At 39.7% G+C, this 14,552-nt stretch overlaps 1 protein-coding gene across 1 annotated transcript in view; it reads right to left on the bottom strand.

The window, feature by feature from the left end:
* The window catches only part of LOC101857262, a gene marked incomplete at its 5' end in the record, with an annotated part of 202,740 nt that overhangs the window by 66,924 nt on the left and 121,264 nt on the right, over positions 1-14,552 (bottom strand). Inside the window, 13 exon segments of the mRNA XM_013085073.2 lie at positions 710-1,023; positions 2,751-2,945; positions 4,243-4,395; positions 5,488-5,736; positions 6,260-6,415; positions 6,900-7,037; positions 7,507-7,684; positions 8,399-8,571; positions 9,461-9,643; positions 10,128-10,297; positions 10,652-10,877; positions 12,267-12,389; positions 13,686-13,866. Coding sequence (XP_012940527.1) covers positions 710-1,023; positions 2,751-2,945; positions 4,243-4,395; positions 5,488-5,736; positions 6,260-6,415; positions 6,900-7,037; positions 7,507-7,684; positions 8,399-8,571; positions 9,461-9,643; positions 10,128-10,297; positions 10,652-10,877; positions 12,267-12,389; positions 13,686-13,866 — 2,439 coding nt within the window.

Genomic DNA, 14,552 nt, shown 5'->3' with positions numbered 1-14,552 from the left:
ACCCTGCCAGTCAGGGCCAACTTTGGATAAGAGGGATGCAATGTTCCAGCAGATAGACAGAGCCACTTAATAATAATTCTCTTCGTGAGGGAATCTAAGTCGCACCTCTAGCATGTGACTAAAAATCACCTAACTGCAAATACAAAGCCAATCTGTTAGGGTTAAACTGTCCAATAAACACACCAAAAAAATTGCTCACAGTACCTGTGAATAGTAAGTCCACCTTCAAAAGGACGAAGTGTAGCCTGCTTATCATTGTGACAAGTATCTCATAGCAATAAGTAAGACACAACATGGAAGATGAAATAACACTTAATCCTTCTAGAAGAGGCTAGTAAATAATAATATTCTCAGAGGGAGTCAAAGAGATTATTAGAAAAGAGAAGATAATTTGGTGACTCAATGATCTTCACTTGATTTCAAGTTACACACAAAAATAATAAAATGGCATTCTACTGTGTTAAATTCACATTTTACCAAATGAATCAAAATGAAACTTCAGACGCTGTTAACAGTTTAAAAGTTTCACACACAAAAGTAAACATACAGCTGATAAAAAAAGTAAGTAAATAAGCTTGACTTCCACAAGTTCTGAGCCCTATTGAGAGGTAGCTGATTAAGAAAAAAAATGAAATAAGTTATACTCCCAGAAGTTCTGAGCCCTATTGGGAAGTTCATACTTTCAGTCAGGACAATGTACTGTTTTTACCTCACAGTAGTACCCTGTAGGACACTGGTTCACAGAGGGCTCTGTGGTGTTTGCTGGACAGTAGTAGCCCGATGGGCAGCCCAGACAGCTGTCCTGTTGGGTCATATTTTGATAGGAGCCAGCCGGGCAGCCGATGGGGTAAACTGTGCCATCTGGGCAGTAGTGTCCGAGGGGACAGATGTGACCAATGATAGGGTGGACGGTAGAGTCTGGACACTGGGTATCGTTGAGCATGACTGGGTCGGCTTTGTCTACGCCAGAGACGCAGTAGAAGCCAGCGTCACATGGGCCAGTGGGTGACGTCAGATTCACACCTACCAGAAATAACAAAAGTTGTTGGTGGAAAAATGTACAGATGATACTTCATTTCTGATCAGGACACTCTTATCACCTGCTGGTTTGATTTTTTCCCCTTAATTTTCTTGTACCTTTGCTCTTTTCTTGCATGTAGTTGTTATGCTATTTATTGATGTACCTTTAAGATTGAAGGAGGAGGAGGTCGCCTGGTGTCAGACGTAAAATAAGTGGGACAATAACTGCCAAAGTTTGGCAATTTCCAAAGCTTGAGTTTTCTTGGTAATTGAAATTTACTTTTTTTGTGTGTTTCCGATCAATGTTTTTCAGTAGAATCCACATAATGACGTGTTTTTAAATGGGCATATGGGGTGTTGAGCTAGAAAACCAAAACTTATAAAAATTGCCAAAACGGGTGGAAAAATGTTGGTTTCTTTGCTTGATTCCATTATTATGAGTGAGCGCCTGATTTCAGCATATTGCCACACATACACTATCACATCAACTTTAATTTGAAGAGGTGCACAGAGATGTAGAAAACAAATGAGAAATGCAAGTGTGACTCTAGGGTGGGTCTTACTAATGCAAACAATAAAAGTCAGAGAAAAACATTTAACCCCGTAATACACCAAAAAAAATAAAAAAAATGAAATGTTAATAAAATAATAAAGTGAGGCAGCGTGGTGAAATCAGGCGCTCGTCAAACTAGGCAAAGTGAAGAAACTAGCTTTTTTCCACAGGTTTGGGAATTTTTATAGAATTTTTGTTTTTTGGCTCAACACCTTTCATGCCCTTTAAAGAACACATTTCTGTATGGATTGTCCTGAAAACAGTTGATTTAAGGTATAAGATATGTACATTTTCAGTTTCCATGGGCTCTCAAGCTTAGGAAATGACTCAGCTTTGGCGGCCATTTTCTCGTTTATTTTACCTCTGAAACAAGCCCACCCCTCCTCCTTCAATTACCAATATCTTGACTTGTATCCAAGATAAATAGATATTGTTTTCGTCCAAAGCAAGGCAAATGGACAAGCTTTAAGATGATACAAGTAACTCCATATGCCCCAAAATTGACGAGAGCCTGATTTCACCACTAGTTATTCAGCTGTGCTGGCACTTGAGTCTATACGGTCACTTTTAAGGACAAGCGGGCTAACCCTGATTTCTGTTGTGTCCAGAAATCTTGACCTACACCAAAAGTGGGCATTGCCCTATCTATAGGAGAATTTTGGCTTCATTGGTGTGTATATTTGATTGTTTATAGAGAAAACGCGCTTTGTTTTTTAAAGGAACTGAACAAGGGGCAAAAACTTTACCTTCGATTTTCTCAAAACAACATTTTGCGGGATAGCCCCCTTGCGTTTAAAAGTGACCAAACACACTATGAATCAGATGTGACACATTGATCTACACACGCTTGCACCTGCAACAGTGTGCCTTGTTAGAAGTAGTAAACGTCCATAATCTATACCTTGATCAATGTATAGAACTAGAGCCTTACTTTGACCATTGTGAATAACTTATATCTTACTTTAGTTTTAGTAAGAGTTTTACGGCACTTGCAACACAATAAGGTTATATAAGAGCCAAAGATTAAAAGTGTTACAAGGGAGTAACAAACACAAAAAAGGAGGAGGAGAGAGAATGACGATAGTTTTTTACAGGAAAGAAGAAGCAAACCACACCAGATCACCCGCCGACCACCAACACATCTTACTTTGACCAATGTCTACAACTGAAATCTTACCTTGACAGTACTGGCCACCCAGGCAAGGTGAGCACTCATACGCAGACACAAGTCCAGTGGTTGCGCTGAAAGTACCGTGTGGACAAGACTGCCAGTCATGACCCGTCCCGTTGGGACAGAAAAATCCTTCAGGACAGGCATGTTTAGCAGAGGACGAATCTCCAGCTATGGTCAGACTTGGAATGCAGTAATAGCCTGAAGTTAAAAAAAATTAACCAAATTTACAAAAACCAGAACTCTTAAAGCCCCAGCATTTTTTGTGCATTCCTAACCCCAGTTCCGGCCAATACAGCAGTATTTCAGAAAAAGAGACCTGCATTCTAAAAAGTGATGTAGTATCTTTGTAATGATGTTTAGATAATAACATATAACAATATTTTAAGGTAAATGAACAAATATTATGAAAACTAAAGTTTAATTAGGTTTGATAATTTTCAAAAATGCGCCTCCCGAAACTGAGAATATATGCTTTTGGGACAGTGGGAGGTACAAGTGCTGCTGAAAATATATGTGCATGGGGCTGGAAGGGTTAATGAAAAACAAAGTTCCCAAACTTTATCGCTATTATAACAACTAGTAAGATGTTTTTAATTTTAGTATCAACATTTTCAAAAATCAAAACCTTTCATTGCTAGCCTTTCATTTCCAAAGAATGAAAACTTTAGAACATAAGTCAACAGACCAAACCCAGTTGTGAAATCAGTGTAAAAGTCACAAATTAAATAAAAAGTTAAAATATATTGTCAAATCTGCTCAAATCACCTATCCAAACAAGTACTCCCCCCCCCCCCCCCCCCCCACCCCCTTCTTTGTTTTACATTTTAATTTTTCTGTCCATGATGACCACTTCTTCACCTCAGAACTATTTTGTCCTAAGTGCCCCTTTACCTAAGTACACTTTGGACAAAATAGTTCTGAGGCGACGACTTGTCTAAGACAAGTATTTTTTACCTCCACCAATAGCTGGCCATCTACGACAATTTTAACAGTACTCACATATCAGTAGTGCATTGCTTTCCATTCTTTGTGAACTTGCCTTCACTGACCACTGGATCATGAGTTACTAATATGTGTCACAACACGATAGAATCAGGTGCTCGTCAATTTTTGGGCATATGAAGTTATTTGTATCATCTTAAAGCTTGTTTATTTGTCTTGCATTTGGCCAATAAAAATACCCATCTATCTTGAACAGAAGTCAATTAAAGGAGGTGGGGATCGCCTGGTGTCAGAGGTAAAATTAGCAGGAAATAGCAAATTTACTTTTTTTGAGTCTTTCATCAACTCTTTAAAGTATAATCTTAAAAAAAAAAGGTGTTCCAAAAAGGACATAGAAGGTATGAGCGAAAAAAATTAAATTCGAAAAAAATGTTCGAAGGGCCAGAAAAATGTTGATTGCCTAGATTATATTATTTTGATGGGCACATGATTTCACCACGCTGTCTCACGTAAGGAAAACAAAAACTAGGGAAGGGTATGACAATGGACAAACCTTCAGGGCAGATATCACAGGAAGCTTGTCCGTCGGAATCCGCAAAAAAACCTGCTGGACAATCTTGCGGCTCTGAGCTGCCTTGTGGGCAGTGTTTGGCTGATGGACAAATGACCTGTGTGTCCACACTGGACCCACTGGGACAGTAGTAACCTAAGGGGAGAAAAGGTTTGGAGACCATGCTGGCATAAGAAAAATCATACAAGATGCGGAAATACCGAATAAGATGTAGGCCTACTTAAATTTTTTTTAAAAATTATGCTCTCATCAGCTTCTGTGTCAATCCCAGTCAGAGATGAGGTGGGAAGAAGGTGGTGGCAATGGATTGGACATACTCTCACGAAGTCAAGCAGCCGCATAACAAGGAAAGTGTTGGATTGGAACCCGCAAGATAAAAGATCAAAGGAAAGACCACCATGTGGAACCTAGAGAAGAATCACAGATATTGATGTACAGAAAAAAGGGAAGACGTGGAATAACACCAAGGATAGGGAAAAGTGGAAAGTGTTTGTTCGTGGCCTATATCCTGAACCATGGTGAGAAAAGGAATAATGATGATGATGATGTTCGTGGCCTATATCCTGAACCATGGTGAGAAAAGGAATAATGATGATGATGAGCTTATCTGCCACAAAATAGTGAGGGCACAATTCACAGAATAGATCTCAGGGGAAAAAAGTATTCGATTGACAACAGTTTACACACATTCATGGATAAGGGATGTTAATATCTGAGCAATCAGTTACTGCTTTAACATAATATAGTTTAATCCAACTCTGTATAACTAACAAACTTAAAACATTCACAGATTTAAAAACTAAACTACAAACTGTTTAAAATCCATTCTTATTTCTTTCCACTGAAAATTAAACCACTAAAACAGTAGAGATGGAGTGTTGCTAGCCATAAAATTATGCCAACAGAGTCAAGGAGCAGTAATGGTTCTATTCTCTATCTTAATAAAACAAATTTACAACCAGTCTATAATTCTACAGTAATTTGATATCATTCTAGCAGCATGAAATAAGTACAGTGAACATCACTGTTCTGTGATGAAAAAAAAAAAGCCCCCCCCATAAAAGCCCCCACAAGTAAACAGATTGTTGTTCCAGGACGGGAACAAAAAGAAAACATTTAATTTTCAACCTAAAACAGAAAACAGAACATATTCTGTTATGGTGCCCTCATGTTTTCCACAGCCAAAATGAGACAACACGAACACAATACGTTTTCCAGAAGGCCTACCTTCTCTGCACGGCCCGCTGACCTCGATAAGACCCAGGCCATTGCAGTAGTAGCCAGGCATGCATGACGTACACTGAGCAGCGGTGGACAGCCCCGTCTGGTTGGAGAATGTTCCGTTCGGGCAGCCTGTGGGCGTGGCAGACTGCAGCTCACAGTAGGAGCCATCAGGGCACACCACTTCGGTCGACTGAATGGACCCTGAGGGACAGTAGAAGCCGGGGTCACATGCTCCAACTACGGCTGTCAAACCTATGGATAAAAAGAAAAAGCAAATGGACACGAATAATATTGAGGAAAATTTTTCACCCATCAGATATGCAGAGCAAAAAAAAAAAGAAATTAAAAGAGTACCTGAAGGAAAAAAATATGTATCAGTAAACTCATCTGCGGATGACATGGGGGGGATATCATTCTGTCCTTTGGGAAGCATCTTTAACACCTCGAGACCGGCCCCACACCAGCTGATCCTATCCAGAGGACCGGAGCCCCGCCCACATCCTTTGTAAAATCTCGTTTTGAAGACATTTTTTCACTTCTAATCAACTCAAACTGGCTTCAACTTCGGTGGATTTGAAAGGGAAAGAACTCTTCTGTGCTTGAAAAAGCAGTCGGAAAACATGGATAACTTTGAATAAACCTGGACTGGCTTGAATGAGTGGTATTACAATCACGTAAATACATGTCGTTGGTCCCATTCGGTTGTGCGCAGTTCGCTTATAAGAAGGCTATGTCGGTGGTCCTGAAGGTGTTAACAAGCTACCAATAGAATTACCTGTCTCATTGCAATAGAACCCAGCAGTGCAGTTAAGACACTCTCCCTCCTGTGTGAGTCCAAACGTCGGGCTATAAGTCCCCTGAGGACACGGGATGGGCTCGGCGGAACCCTCAGGGCAATAGGAGCCAGCTGGGCACTCATCCGCATTAACGCCTGAAAAGAAAGAAAAGGAATGATAACTCTATGGGTATCTACACAATCTAATGATTCACATAATATTGTTTTTTGATTACCAGTGTATGTACTAAACTAAAAATCTGTTCAAGCCCGTCTCGTGGGAGGACAATATTTGTCTAGCTGAAGTTGTCACTTGAAGTTAGAAAGTCAGAAACAAAGTTCTGAGGGAATTGTAAACCTCTGGTAAGAGACTCAATTGTTGCATTCAAACCCTGTTTTCAGTTGGAGGAAATATCAACCTGGTCTAAATAATATTATGTCAGATGCTACAACTGCAAATTTAAAACATTTACTTCTAAAAATATAATATTCACTATCCAGAAAAAAAAACATGACCTAAAATTAACAAAGTGAGCACAGTTAAAAGACCACAAAGCTGAAGATGAAAAGTGTTAACTGACATAAAAAGGAGATAGAAATGGACATGGGAGAGCAGAGATTTTTTTGCTGAAGCTCAGACCTTGATTTGGCGTAGTGGTTCCGGCTGCACTGCGGCAAAAGTAGCCAGCAGCACATGGCCTCAGTGGGTATGTCAGGCCAGCTTGATCACAAGCCATTCCCCCAACACAGTCCGTGCACTCAAGAGATGTCGCCAGACCTGGGGAAAATGAGGATTGATAAATGTGAGGCAGCATGGTAAAATCAGGCGCTCATGAAAATGATGAAATCGAAGAAACTGGTATTTTTCTGCCAGTTTGGCAATTTTTATCACGTTTTTGTTTTTTTACTTAACACCATACTTGTTGTCCAATTAAGAATACATTTTTGGGTAGATTTTACTGAAAAATGTTGATTATCACTTTCCACCAACGCAGCATGCAGAGGGCGAAACACTTATCCCCACGGACCAGGATACAGGTGCAGTACACGCATTATCACACCGGCGCCAATCGGTGTCCCACGGGGAAAAGGTATGGCTTCCCTCCGTTGCCGATCAGCGTCCTGTGAGGGCAAAGTGTTAAAGGCACAAAAAATGTAAGTTTTCAGAGTGTGTGTTAAGATTATCAAAATTCATGTCCTTCTGTAGTAAGACAATAGTTGTCTCTTAGATTAAATCACTCACTTACCCGTTCTGTTATTGAAAGTTGTCACAGGGCAGGGATACTGTTCTGCATGCTCAGTACCGTTGGGGCAGTAGTAGCCTTCAGGACAGACATAGAGATCGTAAGAGACCACAGGGCCAAACGTAGCATTGCAATAGAAGCCAGCTGGACATAGATTACAGGCGGACGAGCCAGGAAGTTGCTGGAATAGAACAAGAGTGGAAATGGTAAATAATTATCAAAGCTAAGCTGTGACTGTCACTACTGAAGGTCTTTTATTGTTTGTTTTTTGTTTTTTATACCATCTGTAACAACTTATTCCTTCTTTTCTTTACTAAATCTTAGAGGTGGTTCATTTTAAATTTCACTTACAGTGCCTCTGATTTTGACACGCAAACTGTTTTTGTACCTAGGCTAAGAGAATTCAGTACGTATAACGTATGACATTTTCCATCTTATCAATGCCCTTTGATTGTCTTTGCTGTTGTGGTAAACACAAATAAACGACATGAGGTGGGAACAAGTTAGCAGATGTACAGAACAATCAGCTATATCCCAGATTTTTTATTTAATTTACAACAAAAAAAAAACCTCCCCTAAAAACCCATCACAAACTCTAAACTTGCTACCACATCAAGATACTTTTGCCACCTAGTTCAGGGAATCTTTAGGCATCATCATCATCCAGTGCCAGATCTGCAGCATCATCGGCAATCATGGTTCTCCATTCATTCCTTTGCTCTGATGCTCTTAAAATCGCTACGTTTCCCTGATCTTTCCCCATTACCCATTTAGGATAATTCATAAAAACCAATTTTGTCATCCGGCCTTAGGACAAGGCTCATCAAGTCTAGACCTATTATCATACATGTGGAGATAACAGCATCAATAACAGTACACAATAATGAGAGCACACCTGATAGTATCCCGAAGGACAAGGCTCAGGTGCCTCAAGGGCGCCCACACAAAAGTAACCTTCTGGGCAAGTTGTGTTGGCCGGAGTGGCAGAGGTGGACATTGCTGGACAGTAGTAGCCGGGATCACAGTCACCACTGGGGGTCTCGAGGCCTTCTGCATCACAGTATTTGCCTAGGTGAAAAAGTAGAAAGAGCATAAAAGAATAGAAATTTGATAAGGGATTACAGAGGGCATTACACAATTAAGGTTTGGTTCTGAAGTATATAACAAAATGTAATAGGTTATGAAAGAATGAAATAATTCAAGTGTGTGGATAGGTTTAAAAAGGCTGAACTCTGTTTAAACTGAAATATAAATACAAAAGGCATGAAGGAATATGAATTTTAGGATCGACTTTTAGAAGATACTTCAGCAAGATGATCATATTTTCAACAACCAATAACTCATTGTTTTTTTAAGTAATCTTGCTCTTGGTCACAACATCAGTGCTATAGTCGATTGAGGTCTTTCTCAGGTCTCAGGTTTATCTCTGTTGGTGTATAAAAAGTGGTCTGGTTGAAAGAGAGCAAAGAAAAAGCATATGTGAGGCAGTATGGTGACATCAGGTGCTCGTCAAAATCATGAAATTGAAGAAACAGCACTTTTTTACCAGTCTGGAAATTTTTTTACAATTTTTATTTTTTGGCTTAACACCTTAATATCCATTAAAAAACACATTTATGTGTAGAGTTTTACTGGAAACACATTGATTAAAGGAAAACAATTGTAATTTTTTCAATTTTCAAGGACTCTCAAACTTTGGAAGTCACCAAACTTCGGCAGCCACTTTATCATTAGTTTTACCTCTGAAACTAAGAAACTCTCATCCCCTTCAATTCGGAATGTCTTGTTTTCTGTTGAAGATGGATGGTCAATTCTTTTACCGAAAGCAAGATACATGAACAAGCTGTAAGATGATATCAATAACTCCATATGCCCAAAAATTGACGAGTGCCTGATTCCACTGAGTCGTGACACAAACAGTCCTGCCACATAGGCCAGGGGACGGTCAGACAATCACCTGGTGTGCACTGCTTGCAGGCAGAAGGTGCCGAGTTCCTGACGGTGTCCAGGTAGTACCCAATGGGGCAGGGCAGGCCGTAGGTGCTTCCTTCTGGACAGTAGTAGCCTTTTGGACACTGACCACCAGTGCTGTCAGTCACCACAGGAGTAGGGAGGATGGCTCCCAGAACACAGTAGTAACCTGAAGAATCACAGCCGTGGCAACAAAATAATGATTGTTAGTTGTCTTGAATGATACCCATGTCTTTGTGAAGGATGTTGTCTAATCTTTGATTATGTCAACACATTACCCACCAAAAATGAACCCGAAGTACCCAGCCCAACCCAAAACTAAACAAACAAAAACTGAAAGATATCACCTAAAACACTACCTATGTGTTTGCCCGAGCCGTCTTCTATTAGCAACAAAGAGACTATAGGAGTTCACCAGAATATAATTCTTATCTTTGTAAGGGGGCATCTTTTATAGTCGTACCTGCTGCCGCTAACAAGCAACTGAAAAACTTTATTCATAAGAGAGCTTTTTTCTCCAAAGCACATGTGGAGTGACTTTCCACCTTCAGCAGGGCAAAAAGCATTATTAGCTACAACATTACAACATGGTTCACAAAATATATACACATTCAGGGACAATCTCCACCCATCTTTCTCCCAGGATAACTCACCTTGGCTGCAATTTCCAGAAGGCTCAGCAAGGCTGGATGATGAGCAGTACGTGCCCCCATCACACAGTGTGTAGTTCACACTGCCCAGAGGACAGTACTGGCCATGGCTACATCTACCACCCATGGTGGGGTCAGTTGGCATAGCATCGGTGGAACCCTCGAAGCAGTACCTGTGACAGAAGAGGAGAACATGTTTTCATTATTTCGATTTGACAACATGAAAAAACAATAATCAAAAGCATCAAAATCAACAATAACACAACAGAAACAACAATTGAAACAATAGGTATAATCACATGTATTTTGATGGCTGGGTGCAAAACTCTCACGAACAACAAATTGCGTAATGCCATTAGTCAGTCTTGCAACCAGCCATTGATATCAACAACAATAGTAGCAACAATATCAACAATAATGACAACACAAATTACATCAATACAAATTACAACAAGAACAAAATTGATATCAAGTATTTCATAACAGCGACAAAAAATCATAACACGAACAACATTAACAATACTCACCATCCAGCACTGCAGTTATTTGTGGGGCTGGATAGGCCTGTGCTCTGACAGTACTGCCCGGCCGTGCACAGAAGACACGCTGACACGTTTGTCTGTGAGCCAGCTGGGTTGAAAGTTCCAGTACTACAAGGGTTCTGGTTGGAGTATTCAGTGCCGGCTGGGCAGTAGTGACCACTAGGGCAAGGTTTGTCAGAGTAGTCTGTCGAGTTGGCTGGACAGTAATAACCTGGAAGAAGAGGCCATGAAGACGTGTATATTAATAATAGATAATGATAATAGATATAGCATTTGTATCCCCCCCCCCCCCGGGGCAGCGCTACAGACTGAAGTGCTTTCAGGTCATTCCCAAAGGGAATGTTCTTATTATGCACAGTAGAATTGTAAATGGGCTGATTTATCAATGGCATGCTCGTACTGTGCCTGAACAACATAGGTAAGGTGCTGCTTTTTCTTTCCTTATCCTATCGTCATTTTCCCTCTACTTCTTTTGTACGTTTGCCACTCTCTTGTGAACTGCTATTTCCGAGGTGCCTTGATAGTCGAAGCAGACATTCTGCTGTTGAGACTAATGAGTGAGCAGAGTAAGCCTGATTCCTTGTTTGGACATTTCTTTTTGACATCCACCCCTTGGCGCTCATATGACCTTATGCAGTTGCGAGCGTCGTAAAACCTAACTAAAACTAAAGCTCTTGTATAGTGCAAGTCCCGCTCAACAGCAAGCTCTATGCGCTTCATGATCTATACTGAAAGCACGTATTTATTTGTGCCATTTTGAAAGTTACAGAATTTTTAAAATGTGAAAACTGTAGAAATGGTAGAGAACAAAAAATTATATTGAATTTTCAAGAAATTCCATTTCCGTGGCAACGGCTTACGTAATTGAGTGTGTCAACAGTTGAACATGAATCTTTCGTCTAATACTTACTGCCTGTGACAAAAGTTGTTTCAGTTTGTCCATAGTTAAAAATGTTGTCCTGTGAGTATCAAGCCCCCTTAAAATCAGATAAGAAAAGGTTCAACTGTTCTATCCCAGAAAGCAAGATTTTTCAGGACAGAGAAAAAAAAAACCTGTTTCATTCTTTAAAAAAATGTATCTGCATTATGTAAGTTTTCTTGCTTTTCAACTTTTAGAATTTGAATTTCAACACAATATTTCTCAAGCACATGCAACTGATAGCACAGATTAAAAATGAGTGATTTTTTGCTTTAAATTAAAAATTTTGGGCCTAGTACATCTAAACAGCTGGCTAACAATATGCTAAACTTGTCTTCTTTTTCTGTTTAACATTTACAGTACCGTTGGCAACTTGCTGTAGTATGCACTCACTACCGCTGGTGACTCTATTTGCCGATACGACCAGGCAGACTAAACATAATTAAACAACAGATGTACTGAAGTGAGTACTAAAGGAAGTCACTCTATATGATACCTGAATGGTTGATGAACCTTTAAGAATTTTTAAATCGTGTTTCTTGGGCTGCCAAGGGTTTTTTTTTTAGTTAAAAAAAAGTCTACCACGGCTTCAATGTTTTAAACTGGTGAGGTACTTTAGGGTTTTCCACTATATGAGCCTTTGGTACTGTAAGTGTTAAACTGATCCAGTCTGAGACTCACCAGCCGGACACTGCTTGCAGCTGCCCTGGCCTTCCTCATCTTGGTATGTGCCAGGAGCACAGCCCTGAGGAAGCTCACTCCCCTCCGGACAGTGGTAGCCTCGAGGACAGACGTCACCAAAACCTGTTAAGAAGAAACATTATATTATGCTCCTTGCCTGCGGGTTGTTTAGGACTGAGAAACATCTTGCATACTATTCACTTTTTGTAAATATCATAACGTCATTGTGGGTTTTGGCATTTACCCATGGCAGATAATTATAAATTGAATATCAACCTCTTTTGCACAATGTTATCCATAGCACTAAATTACTGAGGGAACAAAGGTTTCACAAAATGTTATCATGATCCACACAAATAAATGAATTTAAAAATGCTGTAGAATTAACTTTTTTGACTGTCACTGTTGCTGCATATGTCATCTGTCACTCCTGCTATTAGCATAGTTGTAGTCGTCATATCTGTTGCTAACGGTACTGATGCTTCTACTGTCACTGTTGTCCCAGCCAATGTCGCTTTCTAAAGCACAGATTGCTACAATTACTACTTGACAAAAAGGAGAAATCCAGTGCAGTACCCTCTTATCTTGGCAGTTCTAATATAAAATTGAAGCTGAGAGGAAGACCATTCTCCCCCCCCCCCCTACCTCACCCATCACCTCTCACTTCCTCTTTTACTGCAACCAAATCCCAAAACTTCTTTGTCAATGTCTTCTGAAAAATACTCTCAGTGTGCAAGATATAATCCATACTTGCAGATAAAAGAGGGTTTCCTAAAAAAACCCCAAAAAACAACCTAGCTATGTACACTTATACTGGCCAACACATAATATGGAAACAAAGTAAAAACGATTAGCACTGTGTAAGATAAGATATGTCTTTATTGTCCAGATCCTGGCGCAATGGTTTGATGTTTCACCACGCACACACATACACACACACACGCACACAAATACACAAACACACAAACATGCACACACACACGCAGGCTTAGTCACATGCATAATATAAATGAACAGTAGACCTAATATAAACAATAATAATATTAAGCTAGATACATACTCAGTATTCTGATTGTAACTCAATTTTATTCTGATGCATGCTCTACGGTCATATGAATACTTGTAACAAGATGGTTATGATGGAAGAATTTTTATGGATCATGGTAAAAATGACCTTCTGTATCTTTCTTTGTTACAGATCAGAAGCCTAGGTCTTTTACTTCTGACTGATATTTTTATTCGAGGGAACAAGGAATGTTAATGGTCCAAAATGATGGAACTTATTTTTTTAGTGGAGGCTGTAAGGTACAATTCATCCAAGTAGGGGAATGTAGATGTTGAAATTTTGCATGCTTTCCGTATTATTCAATTTAATTTTTCTTTATCTTGTTGTAACTTGTAAAGATTCATACAGCTCACCTGTGTGGCCTCCGATGAGCGGACAGGACGCAGGGTAAGAGCTGTTGGTGGCAGCATTGTCTGGGTTAGGTCTGTCCACCCCTGACTGGCAGTAATAGCCCTCAGCACACAGACCTGTGGTGTTGGTGGCTCCCTCTACAGAGCAGTAGGAACCTCCGTCACAGTCTGAGCACTGGGTCACCTGCACAATACAATAACAATATGTACTTAAGTCTTCAAGTCTGTATGATAACAGTGAAAAATAATAGCAGTCATGTAGCTTAACACTTGCTCGCGGACGTGGCCTTGCTGGACCGAAAGCCGCAAAATACATCTTGGGTGGCTAGCTATCTATTCCAATCCAGTAATGAAATTCTTGGCCAATCCACTTTTTCAAAATAATAGAATAGACTTCCTGTTAACAGTTACAAAAGAAAATATAGCACCGAGACACGATTTTTGTCATTTCAACGCTTTTTTCGTCCCCTTCGAAACGTAAAAATGAGAAGAAAAGGTCTACCCTGACTTTAGTATATGTCTCATATTTTCACTTCTATATTAGGTAAACATACTTAGCATTCAGCATTTTTTTGAATTACTTGAGGCAACCTACCTGGAAAGTTTGAATGATGCTGTTGTTGTAATTGTTTAGATATGACCTTTCAAAACTGGTAAATTGTTGATTTCATATGACACCTTCGATATTGCATAATCACTTTTAGAAACCCCCAAAACTAATATAATTGGAATAAATCTTCAATATTGTATCACCATCTGATAGCTTATTTTTTAGCGTAGAGTTTGATGGGCCATATAATATGGTTTGAGGGCGTTTAGTTGAATGTTTTGACATTTTCCTATGGTGGGGTAAGAGCGTAAAAATAGGTC

Source organism: Aplysia californica, unplaced genomic scaffold (genome assembly GCF_000002075.1).
Source record: "Aplysia californica isolate F4 #8 unplaced genomic scaffold, AplCal3.0 scaffold00341, whole genome shotgun sequence".
Taxonomy (NCBI): Eukaryota; Metazoa; Mollusca; class Gastropoda; order Aplysiida; family Aplysiidae; genus Aplysia; species Aplysia californica.
This window is presented reverse-complemented; position numbering and strand designations above follow the sequence as displayed.